The sequence below is a fragment of the Toxotes jaculatrix genome, chromosome 1, assembly GCF_017976425.1.
Source record: "Toxotes jaculatrix isolate fToxJac2 chromosome 1, fToxJac2.pri, whole genome shotgun sequence".
In the NCBI taxonomy this organism is placed as follows: Eukaryota; Metazoa; Chordata; class Actinopteri; family Toxotidae; genus Toxotes; species Toxotes jaculatrix.
In genome coordinates, this window is record NC_054394.1 from 25,373,064 (window position 1) to 25,393,015 (window position 19,952).

Consider the following 19,952-nt stretch of genomic DNA (forward strand, 5'->3'; position numbering starts at 1 on the left):
GCACTCAAGTGTACGTCTAAATACTCACTCCCTGCCCCTGAGTTCTCAGCGTTGTGGAATAAAAAATTATTGTGGGAGCTTCATCAACAGCTGGATCAGGTCTGGGCTTGAGAGCACCACTCACTCATTAACACTCACACACATGCAAGAAGATTTAGTCCACGCATACCATTGTGATCACATAAGGCAATTCAACAATGACAACCGATTTCTTATGCATTTTTGTCTGAATATATTGGACGGAGATCTTTTCCAAAAAGAGTAGCGGGTTTTGTTCACTTATCTATAACAAGATATCCTGCCTGCCTGAGAGGAATTAGCATCTTGATCCCCTGGTATTCTGGGGCTGAAACTCCAAACCTGTGAACCAGAACCGACTGCTGTACTGCAACCCCAGAAAAAAAGAATGAGAATGAGCAAGTGTATGTGTCCATGTCTGTGTTTTTTTGTTTTTTTTTTGTTTATTGTGTTTATTTATTATTGTGTTTATTTGTGTCTGAAGGAAGATGTCACTGCCGCAATGCTTAACTCGCCCTCAATCTCAATTTTTTTTAAGTGGCCTTACAAATCAGACTTAACTCCGACTAGACAAGAATTGAGTCCAAACTAGCAAGGGGCTCTACCAGCCGGATGGACTTTGTATTTATGTGTTCTGGAGCCGTTACAGGTGATTACGTGCAGCAGAACTCTTCCAACCATCACGTAATGTTTAAATGACCTTAATGAAAGAGCAACAAAGGAATAAACAAAGGTGTAATGTGATGCACACATCTGACAGAAGACAGTGATCTCATTGCTCCTGCTGCTGTTACTGCTGGTGCGTGTGTGTGTGTGTGTGTGTTAACGTGTGTGTTTGCGAGCATGTTCCTCATCAAGTCAGACAGGAGCTCTTGAATGAGGGTGAGTAATGTCAGAGCTGCTTCTGGTTAGCCAGACATTCTCCTTGCATCCTCTCATTTCTCACCTCTCTCGTCAGTTTGCATTCACTGCATTCAACAAAATTCTCTCTCTCACACACACACACACACCTCTGCTTCACCACTTAATCAGCAGTGGCTCTCCACTGACTCATGATTCCTTTCACTCCCGTCCATGTTCCTCCACTGACAGGACATTTTGTTGTGTGTAGGAATGCTCTCATGTGTGCTGGTTTCATTCACCTGTGCAGCCTGTTGTTCCCTTGCGTACAGAGTATCCCAAATCGCAGTGGCAGATGAAGGATCCCTTGGTGTTCTCACAGTTCCCACTCAGACAGATGTTTGGGTTCAGCTCACACTCATCAACATCTAGACAGAGAGGGAAGACAGGAGTGAAACAGAGAAGCAGTAAGAATTTTAATGTGCTAAACACAGCTACACTAAAGCAAAGGTTATGACAATGAATAAAACTGAAATCGCTAATTTGTTGATTCGGCCTGACAAACGGGCTTTACTAAGCTGTGATATATAAAGGTGAGTCACAAAAGAATTACATCATGAACTATATTGAGGATTTTAAATGTGTTTACTTTTAATAAAAACATCAGTAAGAGAGTATGTGTTTGTGCAGACTCATTCACCAGTCCTTACATCACTGATGTCAGGTTTTTGTTTTCTCACTCAGTGGTACCAGACATCTAAATGTCACATATTCCTCCCCGCTTAAGCAAACTAACACAATGTTCACTGCCTTATAAATCAACAACAACATTACTTTCAGTTCTCTCAAACACAGACTCATAGATCTGAGTCATTAAGTGTTATTCTCATGACTCATTTCTTGGATAACCTTTAAAATGATCATTATGTTGTTTCAGTAAATCTCTGAGAACCCCCTTGGATTTAATAAGCACAGCGCCACAGAGAGTGTAGCTGCAGTGTTTTATTTTGGGCATAAAATATGCATCCATTACCCAGGCAGGTCTTCATATCCTCAGATGACATGAAGCCATCAAAGCATAGACACTGGTATGTCCCTGGGGTGTTGGTACACTGGCCTCCATCACAGATATCTGGGCTCTCCTCACACTCATCGATATCTGAAGATTGAAGACAGAGAGGCAGAGAGGCAAATCAAAAATGGGAGCAGACAAAGTGTAGACGACAGAGACAAGTGTTGTTAAACCAAGTAATCCAGGCTTTAATGTTGAGGTATTACTTACCAGACAGTTTTTGAAAGAACACATCAGGATTACAGCGCAAAACACTGATACTTCAGGGTCGAATGCAGGGCAGAATACTGGACCATACAAAAAATTCTAGTATACATGTTTATTTTTTTTCACTCATAAATCAGAAAGGTCAATTCAGGACAGAGCTTTCAAAATAAACTGAACATTATGCTAAGCAATGCCAAAGCAGTTCTTCTTTTGCCCAAATTACCCTTGATCTCTGTCTGTATATCTGTCTCTGGTAATTAAAGGAATAAGAGTCACCGGAGTCAGCCTATGAACAACACAAGAAAAACCTGCTGTCACTCTCCAAAATGAGCACGCTCTCAGCCAGAAATGCTGTTAAAGTCATTGCCGTATTAGTTAGTAACCACCATCCCGTCTATTGTTTTCTGGTACTATTTTGAAGCTAATAAAAACAAGTGAACAGTCTTCAGATGTAGCCTTAACTTTTTTCTCTGTACACCACTATATGTTTGCTTTAAACATGTGCCAGTCAAATTACAGCAGTGTCTCTCTTCTGTATAAATCAAGTTTCCTGGTGTGCTGCTGCTCCTGCTCTTAAATCAGGTCTATCTAAACACAACCTTTGAAGTATTTTTGTCCTACCATATGTGTAACGTACAGAAAATCTGAACTCTAAGACTCACTGCTGAAAGAGTTTGCTTTAGTTACCACATCTTCACAGACAAGGCAACAGAATAAGAATTTCTGAAGTGCCACAACAGATAAGACAAGATAAACAACTACTTACCAGTGCAGCTTCTCAGATCAGGCATCAGGGCGTATCCACTGTGGCAGCTGCACTCATAACTACCCTCTGAGTTGGTGCAGAAAGTCTCACAGCCACCGTTCTCGATGGTACATTCGTCGATGTCTGACAGGCAGGAAAACACACTCTGTCACATATAGGTGGCACGAAATGTCACTCAAAACTAAAGACAATGCACTTGCAAGGAAAAAGTCATATGATCAGTACCTACCAACACATTCCAATCTGTTCTCAGTAGATTTGTATCCTGTGTCGCAGGTACACTGGTAGCGGCCGATCATGTTGACGCACTGGCCATTCCTGCACAGCCTGTCACTCAACTCACATTCATTGATATCTGTGAAAGAGCAAAGCATTTAGCAAATCCTTACACTCGATCAGTAAGGATAACTCTAGAACTAACTTCTTGGATGTGACATTTCAATCACTTCAGAGCCCTTCAAAGTGCTATCCATTGAGCAAGGCACCAATTTGTTAAATAATTGTCTGTTATCATTATTATCATCTTTAAGCTTGCACAAGCTGTTACTTCAGCAAAGATAGTGAAGAGCATTGTGTCAGAAGGATGAGGTAGGTAGTTTTCAGCAATGCTTTGATTGTTTTTATTACTTTGGCTGGAAATAAAGAAAATAAATGATCTTCAGGGGCAGTGATTGAGCGTTACACCATGGACTGAAACCTCGACACACTGCATTAGGTCATCAGAATGACACACCGTGAATAATGCGTAATCACCTCAATGCTATACACCAGACATGGGACTTGTGAAACTACAGAAAGCACTAGAAAAGTCAGGTTCTTCTCTGGTTCCTGTAGAAAAACTGTGCTGTTGCTACTTGTTCAGTCAACTTGGTGCTCAAGTGACAATACTGTGGAAACTGGAATTAAACACAACATAAAATGACTTACTGGAACTGTTTGCTCATTCTTCAGCCAACACATTTCAGCCTTCACTGGGGCATTTTACAGATTGAGTGAAAAACTGCCTATTTATACACACAACAAGATGGCTGCCTCTTTGTCAATTATCCAATGAGAACTGGACACACAAAAGGCCAGCCTCTAAAGGAAGCTGCATCCTGACAGAAATTTCAGAATAATAGTACTAAACAAAATGTTACATAAACAGTGAAAGCTACAGTGTAACACAGAAAACAATCACAATCAAAATACAATTAAAGAAATAAGGATGGTATCTAAGGTCTAAATAAATATTTAAAAGCACAAAAAAAATTAAAATTAAAATTCTTTTGCTACATAACTATAAAAACTGTCTAATACCAATAGAGGATTTTCTCTCATCTTTACTGTCTTGCCAACATACGTGCAGACACAGACACTGGTCTAGTGTTCATATCAGCCCATCTATTAAAGAAGATACTGTGTATCCCACACATACACAGATCTAACTCAAACACTCCCAGCCTCACACAGGGCCTCAGTAAGCCCACACACAGAGACAGAGGCAGATGGAGGGGGACGATCCAAAGCTCGCTTGTCATTCAAACTGTTAGCTCTGTGACAACATCTCCACTCACTGATCTTCTTTTTAGCCTTTCATCTCTCTGGAAACCACATTCTGCCGCTCAGATTACTCAAAGAAAAGGGAGAAAAGCAAGAAGAGTTCAGAGCGGAAGAGTTCACCCGACTCTCCTCTCTGAGGACTTCATCACTCACCAAGACAGGCAGACCCATCGGTTGCGATCTCATGTCCATCGGGGCACACACACTGGAAGCTGCCCTCCGTGTTTACACAATCACCCCCACGGCACAGCAGAGGGTTCCTCTCACACTCGTCGATGTCTGATGGTGGAAATGCCATGTACAATACACACACAGGCACATGTAGAGGTATTTAGTGTTAGGGTTCAGTCACACTTCGACCAGTCTCTGCAAATATTTGTTTCACATGTCATCAGTGGAGCCCGCTGGACTGATAAATTAAAAATTGTGTCTCTAGATGTGATGTGAGCTCTGATTGGCTTTGGCACTTTGCAGGTCAAACTTCACCTTTGCACTCTGACCTGCAAATCAGTGAGTCTTTAGTTTAAGAGAGAATGTAGGACTGGGACTTCTTGATTCAGGGAGCACTTGAAGTGAAAGAACTTAAGCAGATGCTCCGTGGCTCGCAACCATGTTAAGAAAGTAGATTGCCAGTGACAAAAATAAAGAGTTTGGTAAAAAAGCTGTATATATTTTTTTCACTTGTTAGTTATTTTTATTAGCCTGCTAGCTCAGTCAGTACCAACAGATTATGACTGAAGCTCTGCCCACATTTCCAGTCCCAGATCCTTTTTTTTTTGCCACAGCATGCAAGAAAATATTGTCTTGCCAATTTTAGCCTAATGGCGGCTTTAGGCCAATGAAAATATTGAGTCTCTCCATTTTGCGTGTATGATTTCTCCCAAGAATTTAATCAAAAGGCGTCAAAGGCAGACCAGAACAGAAACAGAGCATTAAGTATTTTTACAGATGGCAGAACATTAGTAGCTTCACATAAAAACCATTTTGCTGGGCAGCTGATTGTGTGTCCCCTACATGCAGGTCAAGTATGTAATAAAGAACAATTATCTTTAAGACTTCATGGAGCAGTTTTGTGAAGCGATCGTGACGACACTTGGACTGCACAGACTATAGCCCTCTCAACACCCCACCAGAGTTTAAATAAAGTCTGTTTAACTCTCCTTCAGCACACAGCCTGCAAATTTTAGATTACATCAGCCGTCTAAACAGTGAGTTCCAGGTTTGGCATGTTAGCCTAAGCACCTCATCCAAAGCTTATGGCCCAAGAGGGAGCGTGGAGGAGATGGCTGAGTTGTGATTGCGACTAGGTTTGTGTGGCAGGCCCTCCCTATACTTGGAGACCTTTATTGGTTGGCAAAGCTCCGTGCTCTCAGATAGTGCGACTTTAACAGGGTGTGAGAGAGAGATCACGTTTCTCACTCATGTCCTCACAGACTAAATGATTTCATACGAAAAAAGTGCTGTCTCTGCATGTAACTGAACCAAATCCTATCAAGCTGAAGTGATGATTAAATGTAATTTTTAGTGTCTGCAAGTGCTGGTGTGTGAGGATTCGTCACTTACCCATGCAGTTTTTCATCATCATGAAGCCACTCTCATAACCCTCGAAACACTCGCATTCAAAATCTCCTGGTGTGTTGACACACCTGCCCTGTCCACACAGGTCTGGAGAGATGCGGCACTCGTCGATGTCTACAGGAAAAAAACGCAACAAAACAATCAACAAACCCAGCAACATAGAGCTTCTCTTTAAAACTGCACTAGCATTCATGTGTGCATAGAAAATTACTTGGAGCGCTCCCTGTTTTTATTATAAATACAGAGAGATAACATTTTTCAAAAACATGATAAAAACATTTGTTTTTGTAGAGATTTTTTTCCAACTCCAAAACAAAGTGATTTAACACAGAAGTGAGAAACAGAAAAGAAATGAAGCTGAGATGTGAAATATAAATGTAACGCAAACAAAGCATAAAAGCACAAAATATTTAACAAAAGGTTAAAACATTAAGGAAAGACTATAAAGTAAGATTAAGGAATGAATTTAAGGTCTTCAAGCAGATTCTGCCAAAGTCTACATCTAAAGGCCTGATCCCTTTTGATTTTAATCCACATTTTGAAACACTTAATACACAGGCTTTGGCCTGGGATCTCACTCATACGGGGTTAAAAGGTCCCAGATATCATTTACTTACGAGGAGCCTATAAATTATTTCAGAATAAAGTAATGGGACTGGCATTTAAACCTAAAATGATGTATGCACATTTCAACAAAGCAGTAATGTAGCTAACCAGACTATAGGGACCAGCTCCAACAGGTCCAAAGCAGCCAGACTCCCATTAGACTGAATGAGCTGAACGTAGGCAATGGCTTTACACCACTTTACTGTAATTGGTGTTGGCAGAGGGATTCAGAAAGGGGGACTGATGAAGAATGGCTAGACTTGTAAAGATACAATGCAGCTGCAATATTGTTGTAGCTGATGCTGAGCAAACATTCCAACCAAAAATAGAAGCTGAAGATGTGTTTTCGCTCCTAAATTATTGACAATATGTGAATTGCTGATTACTGAAGAGCTTCAAATTAAAAATAAAGTCGTCAGATTCACCTCTTAACTTTTTTTTTTAAATTAGGTGCTTGGTCTATAAAATGTTAAAACTGAAATATCCCAGTTTTGGCAAAATACCTGTATATTGCCCAAAGATATTCAATTTTCAACAGTTATCAGTTGGCTGATCAATTAATCTGCTAATTCCTTCAGTACTACTCACCAGTGCAATTCCTCTCATCAGAGTCCAGAGCATAGCCGTTGTCACAGCGACAACGGAAGCTGCCAATCGTGTTTCTGCACCTCCCATTTGAGCAGAGGGTATTTATCATCCTGCATTCGTTTATATCTAAGGTACAGGGCAGAGGGACGAAGACAGGTGTGAGACCACTGACGAAACAACCCAGGTCTATGTTGTCTGTGGACAGTACAATACCTTTGAGGAAGGGTCTTCCGTTGATGAAGTCACCCCTATGTGAGAAGCCTGGGCCCCTGGGACAGAGCTGGGCATACTCTGGAGTGCCTTTCTCCGGACATTCGTCACATTCAGGGCCCCAGGCAATGCCTACTGAGCAGCAGCAGGCGTCCACACGGTGCTTCCCTGGGATAGGAGCTCCACAGCGCTCGTCCTCATGGGTAAGGTAACACTGCTCCGTACGCAGGTCTGGAAGTCATAGACACATCTATATACATCTATATACATCTATACACTGTCTGTAAATAAATTTACAGACAGTGGGGTCCAAAAGTCTGAGACCACTAGTCAAAATACTTGTTTTCCATTTGTTTCATTCTGAGGGACTAATAAAGGATTCTCTTATATATCTTAGTATTTGATATGTCCCCCCTTTTGCTTAACTGTCAGCACATCCAAGCTGGAATGGACTCTGCTAACATGTTGACCCATGTTAGCACAGCATGATTTGACAATGTTCTAAAGAAGTTCTTATAGTGTCACAGAATGCTTGGCTTTCTCAGTCTTCAAGCACCTCCATAAATGTTCAATGGGGTTGGAGTTCAGACATGACAGTCAGGACTCCTTGGCCTTCTTTGGTCTTCATATAGTTCTTGCAAAACTTTGAGGGTCATCATCCTGCTGCAGTATGAATCCTTCTCCACAAAGATGCAAACCAGAGTATGTCTCCGAAGAATGGAGTGGCTCTTCTCCTTGGTCAGGGTGTAGTCAACTGGGTGCAGATATCCAACTCTAGAGTCAAAAATGTTCCTACCACCATGTTTCACTGTCGGTTTGACACACTGCGGTATTATCCTGTTCGTCTCCTTACATACACCCTTCTGTCAGTGCCATAAATCTCAAACTTGGATTCATCACTAAATAGGACGTTTTTTCCAGTCATCCACTGTGAAATGCTGGTATTTCTTAGCCCACCCCAAACGTCTGGCCTAGTTTCCCCTCCTGGGAAGTGGTTTAGAAACTGCTACTCGTCCTCTGAGACCACTACAAGGCAGCCTTCTTTTGACAACACATCTGACTCTTTCATTCTTTAACTAGCAAATCTGTATCTGTGACGAAGTTGCTTTTCTGCTTGTCAGGGAACTAAGCTTGATGTATTTGATCTTCTGATGGTGTGATCACTTTTGGTCTGCCTGATCGTGCTTTGGATACAACTGATCCAATTTCTGCAAAGCATCTTAAGAGTTCCACGCACTGCCTCTTAAGAAACCTTTAGTCCAGCCATGACTTGAGTCCCTCTTTGCTAAGAAAAACATTCTGACTTCTGACACTTTCACTTAGCTCTCATGCCATTTTTTCCACTAGCTGAGTTACTTGAATGAGCCTCTGATGAGTAGATCAAGTCCACCTGAGTGTCACCTGAACGCATGCTTCAGTGGAAGGGATACAACTCCAGGAAAACTGACCTTTAAGAACTTAAGTTGGTCGATGCACCTAATCTGGTTAATGCTATTTCATTGGTGACCTAGTAAAAGAGCAGAATCTTAAATATTTCTTCTTCAATTTCATGATGTCTTGTGTTTTTAAATGTTTCTGTCTATCCTCAAACTTCCTGATTATTTCCAGATTTACGTGAAAATATTCAAGATTTTCTATATGATCTCAGACTTTTCTCAGAGGACACACTGTTTGTATTAAGAAGATCACCAGATTCTAGAAAGTAAAAAGCATCACATGTAACACCACCCATGGACATGCATACTACATACAGTACCCACCAATGCATGTCCTGCCACTGACATCAACAGTCATTCCTGGAGGGCACTGGCAGAAGAAGGAGCCTGGTGTGTTGACGCATTTGCCGTTGATACACACTCCGGGAAACACCTGACATTCATCCACATCTGACAGTCAGCAGAGAACAAACAGAGCAACATTAACAACAGGTCCAGTGTTTCACATTACTCGAATCAAAAGCGAGTCTGAACTTCCAGATCAACACGGCATCAAAGCAGACCTTACCTTCGCAGACGTTTCCTCTCACTCTGGCAAAGCCCTTACCACAGATTGGATCTGAAAAAGGTGGATACACAATGGACTGTCATTCAGTGTAGTTATATGGTAAATTTAGAATGTGGTTTAATAAAATGCGCAAGGGGTTAGGGTTGCATGCCGCGTAATAATCATCTCACCTTTTTCACATTTGGCACATGGGCTGTTCCAGGCTTCTCCCAGAGTGGCGCAGCAGTGGGACTTCAGTGTAGCCCCGTTGATGTTGATCTCACAGCGATTATTGACTATCTTCAGCCAGCAGGTGCTCTTAGTAGTCTCTGTGAAACACACGTTATACTTATGGCATTGTTTCATGTAGTTAATCACTAACATGCCGTAATTCTTGAAGACTGAAAACCTGAAGTACTGTTTTGGTAATTACATTAAATCCAAACAACACAATGCTCACTTACCTATACACTCCAGACCAGAGCCGTCCAGTGAACTGCCCACTGAACACAGACAAACAAAGGACCCTTGGCTATTCACACAATCGCCGTTAATGCAGGGGCTAGACTCACACTCATTGACATCTGTGGGGAAACATAAACACCAGATTTTTTCCTTTTTTTCTCAAAGGGGCCATCCTCTTTGCCTGATTTAGCAGAACATGCAGAGATGAAGTGACACTGAGCTGTACAACAGAATGAATGTCTCTGACCCTCGCAGACGTCTGTGTCAGGATCAAAGCGGTATCCTTTGGGACACTGACAGGTGAAACTGCCTGGTGTGTTCCTGCACAGACCGTTTTCGCACAGCAGTCTGTTCACGAGACACTCGTCAATATCTGAGGAAAAACACACACACACAGACACGTTGACTTCCCTGACACTGTCTTTTGAAATCAATGCTATATACTTAATTTTTCCGAGAACAGGAACATTATAGAGGCGTTTACCTACCAACACAGTTTTTGCCTGTCAGGTCAACCTCAAAGCCGTCATTGCAGGTGCATTTGTATGTCCTCAGCATATTCTCACATATTCCATTCTGGCAGATGTCAGGGTCGAGGGCACACTCGTTAATATCTGAGAAGACAAAGAAAAACCTGTTTGAACATCAGAGAAGGAAAAACTCTAAATAATAACTGCCTTTAATTCGTGTGTCCGTGTTTGGTTTATGGACGGTTTCCAAAGAAACGCTCACACAGAAAAGTTTGTGGGTATTACCTCTTCCATCGCCGGTTATGCCGATACCACTGGGGCAAAGAGCCAGGAACTCAGCTGCAAAAAAAAAGCACGCACAAACAGCACAGTTTGGTTGATAAAAGAAGAAATAACAGTGTTTGAGAAAATATCACATTTGCCAAAATCCAAGAAATCTCAAAGCAAGAAATTTAATACCATGTCATTATCCATTTCCATCCTTTCTCATTTAGCCTAGATGTATATAAAACCATCTCCTTAATGTGGTGCAGCTCTGGCGTCTTTTGATATAGAAACTTTAATTGGCAGGACTAATGAGAAGTGACTGAATGATTTGTGTGTTTGTGCATGTGAGTTATGTGTGAGTTGTGTGTGTGTGTGTGTGTGTGTGTGAAGGCTGTCAATGTCTCCAAACTGAGGGCCTCTTAGCCATAACTTCATCATCATTATTCTGTCATTTATGAAGTCCAAGCTGGTATGTCAGAGAAGACTAAGTGTTTGATCTGCTCATCCTGACAGGTGTGTTTTGAATTAAACGCGAGCTGTGTGTGTGTGAGTGTGTGTGACTGTCAGGCAGCGGGAGGTGGCTCCATATGCGTAAAGGGTGGAGTGATTGGAATATCCATACCAGAGCTTTGTGGTGGGCAAGGCTGGCAGGGCTCTCCGTAGGCGTACTCTGTGCTGGCACAGCAGCACTCCGACTTGGTCACAGCTCCAAATAAAGGCCTAACGCACTGCCCTCGCTTGTAGCCACCGTAACATGAACTTCGCATATGAGTGTCTGTTTCGGACAAAACAAGACAGTGTAGGAGAAACATAGATGAGGCAAGAGATCTGGAAAGAGGCTAGAGCCAGACAGAAAGAGAGAGAAGGGGAGGCAAGAGTCTGTAGCTCCAATAAACAACAACACTGGCAAAACAAATGGTTGTTCTCTCTCCATAATATCCAGGGATTTGAGGCATTCTCCTGCACTGATATCATCCCGACAAAAACTCACCCAGACCGAAAAACAGCATTTCAACACTTCTCACACAATACACAAAGAAATGTCATTTAGAAAAATGTGGGAATGTTGAAAATAAAGGCACAAACAGATCTGGATCCTGAGTACCAGTCCAGGGGACAGGAGAACAAGAAGGCAGGGAAACATTTATCAATGTTGATCCACACATGCCCGTAAATGATAGTGAGCACATGGTTGCAACAGGTTAACAGGATGAGCTGTCGGTAAAGTTTATCACATCGTTATGCTATGCTCCATTCAGTTTTGCTTATCTTATCACAGGACCGGGAAACATTTCTGTTGTGGTTATTCTGTTTAAAATGTGTGACAGTTGTGAGATTAAACCATCTTAAAAATACATGCACTCTGAGCCTACCAGTATTTCAGGTGCTTAGAGAAGCAGGACCAACATTTTGACACAAGCTTTTTGTTAAAATTGGACAAAGTTGGGTAGAAGACACATGGACACACACGGATACCTCAGCTATGTGAGGTGTAAGAGCTTTTAGGAAACTGCTGGAAGTACTAATTCTTTGTCAGATTAACTGAACTGCTTGAACAGAGACATGGTAGAAAATAAAACTGGAAGGTAAATTTTTAACTTCTTTGTGCAACAGAGAACTTTCGGAGAAGCTGCAGCCAGACTGAAACAGAGGGACAAGTGCCAGATACAAAAAGGGTGTCTGTGTTACTTTCAGTAACTTCTGAAGCTGAAATGCAGGGCTACCCTCGCCTAAAGAGGATGTTGCTTTTGTACTGACACTGGTGTGAGATTATTGAACCATCCCTGGAAACAAAACTACAGCGACATTTACTCACCAACGCAGACCCGTCCATCCAGGCCCACCGCCATCCCAGCCATACACTCACAGCGGAAAGATCCCTCTGTGTTGACGCAGTGTCCATTCATACACATGCCTGGAGTCTCACACTCATCAATGTCTAGACACAGGCACAGAAAACAGTTTTTTCATACATTTGTCTTCCAATTTCCTACTAAAGCAGTGGTGATTAAAGTCCTCAGGCACCTGATTCATTAAAAAAATGCAGCCAAAACTGCTGAACAGTTTCAGTTTTATGGCCTCAACTATGAAAACATTCTTCTCCTTCCCCTTGATCCCATCAGCGTATTACAATAATTATCATAATGAGCGTAAACAATGATATGGCATGCACAGATAACTGCTTTGTGTTTATGTGTGTGTGTTCTGTCTGGGTGTGTTGGGGGACATAGACAGACTGTAGATAGAGGTCCCTGGGCCCCTTTAGACTACACATTTTATTAATGACTGCATACATCAGCACACTTCACCCACACCCTACTCTCTTATTTATTTATTCTGCTTTGACTTAACCAGGTCAGTGTCTCTGAGATCAAACGTCTGTATCTGAAGCCTTGGGGAGCAAAATGGCTGCAGGTTACACACTGAAAAGACTGTTCTTTTCAGGGCGTTGTTAGTTGGAGATGTTATGGTACCTCTTTTAAACATTACATTAATGTAAACTCCCTCAAAGCTGCCTATTGCAGCATGTTTTGTCCATTATAGGCGAAGGCTAAGTCTCCTTTCTCTTTGCATCGAACAAGTTTAGGAAAGGCTGTCTGCAAGAATCTCAGAATAGGCGTGCCCCAACTATCCACATGTCCAGCTGGCCTGCCAGGATGCTGAGGGATTTTTCCAAGGCTTTTAGGGGGATTTTTGCCCTGTGTGCAAAGACTCACATAATAGAACTACTAACATGCCAGAGAGGTAGCTACCTTCCAAGCGAGCTGAAAATGCAGGTCAAAAGAACAGTTGACTCTAGTGATGCAGCCAGTGAACATGAGAATGTAGAGATGTGATTTTAACAATCTTCAAAATCTGCAAGATTTCTGACAAACACACCTACACACATGCGTCCACTGGTATCAAGCAGGAATCCAGGTTTACAGATGCATTTGAAGCTGCCATCTTCATTTATACACAGTCCATTGAGACACATGTTCCTGATCAGGCACTCGTCCTGGTCTGTGGATGAACAAAACCAAATTGATAGACTGATAGCACTGCATTTAGAAAAGATATACTGGTTAAAGGCACAAACTGTGAGTTAACAATAGATTTCACGTACTTTACATTCTCACCGACCATCGATTAACTACATATTTGTTTACTTCATTCTGTCTTCATAGTCAGATTGTCACAGAACACACTTGCTTTAATAAAAGTTCTATTGTTGCTGTTGAGCAATGCGGTGGCAAACACAACCCTATTAGTCCATTTACAAACTATTTTCAAAACAACCCTTGGTACATTCAAGGACACACATAAGCATGGGCAGCTCACTGTTCATTGTTGCCATCCAACTCTCATATTAAATAGATTAGTTATTGATTGGAGCGTTGTCGACCAGAGCAACATGCAGAATTTTTTATACATGCCTAAAACTTAATTCATGTTCATCAGTAATGTAACTGGACAAGAGGAATTATAAGAGCCAGGGTGTGCTGGATCAGAAGTAGTTTGCAATATTTGCTGTGCAACCACAACTCAAAAGCATTTATTTCAGTTCTGAAATAGGATGGAAGGTGGGATGAAAAGTCACTTGTCACAAGAGGGGTGGCAGGGGTATAGGTTCAAACCCTGCTCCACCATCCCCACCACCCACCCTCAGTCCAGTGGAGGAAAGGTTTGCCTCACTTCCAATTTTTCAAGACTTTAGAGCAAACTCAAATGAATGGAAACAAAAGGATGCCTTTAAGGTAACAAGTAAATACAAGGGGTTGGTGGGGATATAAAATGCACATAGTTTGTTCAAAACTACCAGCATGAGCTTTAAAAATCCTGTCTATTACAGCACATGCATCCAGCAGGCAACGGTACTAAATCACCGCCTCCAACAGTTCCACGGCCCATTAAACATAAACATTACACATACTGTGGTTAATACAGAGCACTATACTTTAAATATGTCTCTACACCATAAATGCAGATGCCAGAAATTGACAGACCTTGACAGTTTTTGCCATCTGCTGAAATTTCAAATCCAGCGTTGCAGACACAGTGGAAGCTGCCCTCAGTGTTCACACAGCGGCCATTGTTGCAGATACGACCGTTGGCCACACACTCATCCAGATCTGGCAGAAACAAACAGATAGCACAGTAAATACATACATCCTGTGTATGTATGCATAAGTGTGTTTGTGTGTGTGTGTGTGTGTGTGTGTGTGTGTGTGTGTGTGTGTGTGTGTGTGTGTGTGTAACCTCGGCACTCTGTCCTGGTTGCAGTGGTCTGGAATCCAGCAGGACACTGACAGATGTAAGACCCAGGCGTGTTCACACACTCCCCATGTGCACATGGGCTTCTCTCACATTCATCATCATCTGGTGAGCAAACACAAAGCTCAACAACCCTCTTCACCTTCATGTACCTTAAGTTCGGCATTACGGAAACTTGATCCTCATGCTGTCAAAACTTACCGATGCACTCTCCCCTTCCATCCAATCTGAACCCCATGTTGCACTCACAGCGATATCCAATGCCTGGCATGGGGATGCACCTGCCGTTCAGGCAGAGGTTGCGGTAGGCCTGGCACATGTTGGTGATATTCTGGGTTTGGATAATAACAGGACCTGATGGAAACATTCACACAAACATATCATCAATAAATAATAAAATCATAGAATGAAAATTCCACAGCATCAGCCTTCATATCTTCATTCAGCACCATGCTGACTGGCGGAAATTTAGTTTGACATCTTAATTTTTAAAAGATTTGTTCAACAGAAAATGTTGCTTCTGTATTTACTGCTAAAGTACACACATAATTAATAGCTAAGTAGTAGTGGAAATGTAATATCTCACCTGCTTGTAAAAGGAAAACACCATTTATTAAGCACGTAGCCTTGGATTGTCAGACCTATCTACACACTACATTTGCGCTGGACAAATATTTGGCAGAACCCACTATCATTCTCATTAAGGTTAAAAAAATTCTGAGTTGTTTGAGTTTTTTTTTTTTACAAAGAAGCCTAAACCCTGCCAAGCTCAGTTCCGGACAGTTCCGGAGGAAATTTTACTGCGGAAGATTTTGCACATGCTTATTTAAACTCTTGACCTTACTGGTCTGCAAACATATGAGAATGTTTTCTATTAGACAAAATGTTTTCTGCACATTCTCTTTAAATAGCTTTACAGCAATACCCAAATGAAATAAGCATGTCAGTGCAAAATTCAAAATTTTCCATCATTAATATGTCGCTCATTAGCTGGAGGGTGTGGGTTGTTGTTGCTCAAAACTGGGATTTTGAACATGGCAAAACAAGATCAGTGGGAGGTGGAGCATTGCATATCCACTAAGTCAGAACAGAAAATATGAGTAAGAGTTATAAACTATTATGGCTCGAGTCAACTTTGAAGATATATCAGATTAGCATGTGAACCAAACACAAGAAGAAAGTAGGACCATACCTGGAGGAGGCGGTATAGGTACTTGGCCCGGATATGGTCCTGGAAATTGACCTGGTCCTGGGTCAGGGACCTGACCTGGACCCGGGATGGGAACAGGAATCACTCGAGGGCCCTGGTCAGGAACAGTTTGATCAGGATATGGAACTGGGTAGATACCAGGTATATCAGGGACCCCTGGGATACGACCAGGTATACCATTCCCACCAGGTATTTGGAGGCACAGTTTCTGGTACTCCTCTAAAATGAACATATATGGAAAACAAGAGAAGGTTACCTCTGTTTAGAGACATGTAGCGAAGAATAAAAAATTTAAAGCCAAAGCCATGCGATGGTGGGTGACCCCACCTGTTGAGCGAATGGGGCACATTTCAGGGGTGGACCCATCCGACCAGCACCGTCCACTATCACAGCAGCACTGCATTTTGGTCAACAGCTGCGAGTTTTGGTTGGCACAACGCCCGTTCAGCAGGCTAGCGTAGCAGTACCCGCCACGAGCATCTGTGGGAAACACACAGCATGAAGTCAGTTAAACTAACTGTGCTGTATGGAATATTACACGTGTTGTCTTGTACAATCAAAAAGCAGTCGTTGTCGTTTCAGATTTTCCATCATTCGAAAAATGGAAGCCACTTCCCAGTCATCACTTCCTATTTTTGAGAACCTTTCCTGCATCCTGCAGTTTCTGGCTCATGTGCACCAGCATGAAGAACACTCAGGTTCCCTGTTAACATAAATATATCATATCGTGTTTCACACCCAGCCCATCTAGCGTATTGACATGGGGAAACTGACATGATACACTACTGATTGCTTGGTTATGTTTGACAAGATGTCAGGCAAGCGTAGAGTTGGTTGGAGGGAAAACAGTTGGGCCCTTAAGGGGCCGGAGTAGACATTAAGCTCGAGTGTTGCTGCATGGGAAACAGACTAAAATATTTGGCATAATAGTTTTCTGGAGCACAAGACTCAGACATTCCTTCCTCACAAACATCCTCTCCTGGGGGGGGGCAATGAGAGCATGTGTTTGCATACATTTGTGTGTGAGTACATGTGTCTATGCATGCACATGTGAGTATGTGTGTGTACATCTGTACATCCCTGATCTTTTTTGGGTCAAACTGAACTGAACTTGTGAGCTTTACTGGGTTTTTTTGGGTTTGTTTTTTTCATGTGAATATGTGTGAGAATGTGCACTGTTAGGAACCTCCCAGGATGTGGACTGTTCAGTAACACACATGCATGCACTGTTTACCCAAAGTGACAGAGAAATGCATACACACTTCACATCTTCCAACCACAATGTAAAAATCACCTGAGCACAAAAGGACTTCCCCTTACTTCTCTCATCAGGTCCCCTCTTCAGTTTGAAGAGAATATAGCTCATTGTTGTGGAACTAGAAACAAGCGAATGACTACTGACCTAAATTCTACCAGCTGGAACACTGGACAGATTTCAGTTCTTTCTGTTCTCAGTGCCAGGCATAAAAGGGAGAAGAACCAAAATGGGGTGGAAAAAGGAAAGAGAATGAGGCAGCACCTTTTTTGCTCAACTGCTTTGTGTCATATTTTATCTATCCTAGTAACAATGAACCAAAGCAAATACAATGCATTCAATTTTCCTTTGGAGAGATGTGACACCCAGCATGACAGAGGACTCACCTATACACCTGGATCCATCCACAGAGGTGTGATACCCCTGGGGACACTTGCAGAAGTAGCTACCGACAGTATTAGCACATTCACCTACACCGCAAAGGCCTGGAATGTTTGCACACTCATCCAGATCTACAGAGAGGAGAAGAGAGGAGAGGAGGGGAGGAAAAGACAAAGAACTATTAAGTTTGCCTCAAAACAATTTAGACCTGTTTCCTGTTTGTTTGTTCTACGTTGCTAGTACGTGCGATTAAACCGAAAACTAACTTGAAATGAGAAGAGCTTCAAAGGTGACATGTTGGCAGTGACAATGGAAACAAAGCACTGTCACAGGATATTAAACCCATGGGCCTCTGTAGCTGCTCTTCTATTAGCACCATTAACCACCAAGTGCACATCATTATGCACAATGTCTGTTAAGAAACACACTGTAACTTAGACCCATTTGAAATGTCTTTTACACAGTCCAGAAGTTTCCGGCAATTATTTCTGGGCATAAAATAGCACATATTTTACTCTGCATATGAGTGCCACAAAACCCTGCTCAGTCTGTTTCAGCAGAGTTAAACTTGGTCTGGAAGTTGTCATATTCATGTCTTAATGAGCCAATATTTTTCGCAGGCTAACTGTAGGTCTTAATTTCTGGAAAAACAGAAGTGATGCAGAGAGAAGGATTTTATTAAAGGTTTTTCAGCCAGAAACATTAAAAAATATTGTGAGTCTCTCAGTGGCCACAATTGTGAAGTAAGAAAAGACTGTGATCTAACGATTCTTAAAGACAGTCAGAAGCTGATGATTAGGATCCCCAGCTGTGAGAAAAATGTCTTTTCAAAACTACATGTGGACATAATCTTTACTGGCTGTCTCTTGATTTATATTGTGTCTTGATGTACTTGACTGAGAGGCCGTGTTAAATACTTAGCGGAGAGCAAAATAGTTATAAGTGAGCAAAGTCATACTAGACTAAGTTAAGTTTATAGCAGCAAAACTCTGAATGTAAGCAATGGTGCATTTATCTTTTCATTAAATCAACTTTTCATTTATAAGAGGAAAAATGTGTTATTTTCTCTTTCAAATGCCACACGTGTTAACACATGTATAGAGAAAAAACAACTGAAATCAGCATTTCTTTCAAGCTTCACAATTAAGTGTTATGCAGAATTACTGAGAGAACGCTGAGTGCTGCTTTGGTTTAATTAAACGTATTTCAAGGAAAGGGCAAAGTGGCTTATGTGTGGTCTTTCCCCACAAAGTAATAATCAAAATACCGCGACTGAGGTGAAGTTAACCACAACTAGGCGGATGTGGCTTTTAACTCGACTTTCACATTGTTAATTAGGAAATTTTAAAATAAAGTCTACTCTGTCATTCAGACTATGAGAGTCAGACATTTCACAGTTTTACTGTGGTGGCTGCTAGCTTGTTTCTTACCTTCACATTTCTGCGAGACCTCATTGAACTTGTGCCCAGCAGGGCATTTACATTCAAAGGATCCCACTGTGTTGATACAGTTTCCTCCTTGACAGATGCCAGGGATGGCCTGGCACTCATCCACATCTGTACATACAGAGCATACAATTAATATACACACACAAACATGAACACACACACGGGCACACAGAGTCCTTTAATGTACAAAAACAAGAAATGGCACAGTGGTGGTAAAATAAGCTCAGTACATGGGAAAGAGGGCAACACACACACAGACTAACATTATCACACAAATCTGCACATGCCTGGATGTGCATGGATTAAAATTGGGTCTGTTTTAACAGTCTGGCCCCGACTTTCCTGCGATCAGCAGAGTGACAAGGGAAAAGAGAACGAGAAGAGAGAAGGAGAGGGAGGAATGTCTACTGCAGGAGGAACAGAAATTGAGGCCAAGTCAACCAAGGAAGAGACAGAAAGAGGGAGGGAAATAGAGAAAGGACAGGTCTGCAGTCAAACGGGGGGTGCTAGTTGTGATCACATACAATGGCTGATGTGAAGATTTGCTTGCAATGGAGGGGCACTATGACATCATTAGAGAGTTGATCCAGAGCTCTGTCCAACAACATTTAGAAAAAAAAAACCTTATGTTTTTGACTTTGTGAATTACATTGATGATTAAGTTAAATTCACTTAATGAATCTGACAGATTAAAATGTAGGTCTCAGGCTGAAAACCTCCAGGGGCCAGTGACCTGATGCAGTCTCAGAGTACTCCATGTTCCTCCGGGTCCTGGCTCAGGTCCGCCTCCCC

General features: G+C 41.9%; 1 protein-coding gene across 1 annotated transcript in view; it reads right to left on the reverse strand.

Moving 5' to 3' along the window:
- The window catches only part of fbn1 (fibrillin 1), a 56,468-nt gene that overhangs the window by 25,075 nt on the left and 11,441 nt on the right, over window positions 1–19,952 (reverse strand). Inside the window, exons 8-32 of the mRNA XM_041046781.1 lie at window positions 19,143–19,268; window positions 17,718–17,843; window positions 16,404–16,556; window positions 16,059–16,295; window positions 15,068–15,220; window positions 14,852–14,971; window positions 14,599–14,724; window positions 13,493–13,615; window positions 12,429–12,551; window positions 11,235–11,387; window positions 10,631–10,684; window positions 10,364–10,489; window positions 10,123–10,248; window positions 9,875–9,994; window positions 9,602–9,739; window positions 9,432–9,482; window positions 9,188–9,313; window positions 7,431–7,658; window positions 7,218–7,343; window positions 6,009–6,137; window positions 4,599–4,724; window positions 3,133–3,258; window positions 2,904–3,026; window positions 1,892–2,017; window positions 1,161–1,286 (exon numbers count right to left, since the gene is read on the reverse strand). Coding sequence (XP_040902715.1) covers window positions 1,161–1,286; window positions 1,892–2,017; window positions 2,904–3,026; window positions 3,133–3,258; window positions 4,599–4,724; window positions 6,009–6,137; window positions 7,218–7,343; window positions 7,431–7,658; window positions 9,188–9,313; window positions 9,432–9,482; window positions 9,602–9,739; window positions 9,875–9,994; window positions 10,123–10,248; window positions 10,364–10,489; window positions 10,631–10,684; window positions 11,235–11,387; window positions 12,429–12,551; window positions 13,493–13,615; window positions 14,599–14,724; window positions 14,852–14,971; window positions 15,068–15,220; window positions 16,059–16,295; window positions 16,404–16,556; window positions 17,718–17,843; window positions 19,143–19,268 — 3,291 coding nt within the window. The remainder of the gene's footprint in view (window positions 1–1,160; window positions 1,287–1,891; window positions 2,018–2,903; window positions 3,027–3,132; window positions 3,259–4,598; window positions 4,725–6,008; window positions 6,138–7,217; window positions 7,344–7,430; window positions 7,659–9,187; window positions 9,314–9,431; window positions 9,483–9,601; window positions 9,740–9,874; window positions 9,995–10,122; window positions 10,249–10,363; window positions 10,490–10,630; window positions 10,685–11,234; window positions 11,388–12,428; window positions 12,552–13,492; window positions 13,616–14,598; window positions 14,725–14,851; window positions 14,972–15,067; window positions 15,221–16,058; window positions 16,296–16,403; window positions 16,557–17,717; window positions 17,844–19,142; window positions 19,269–19,952) is intronic.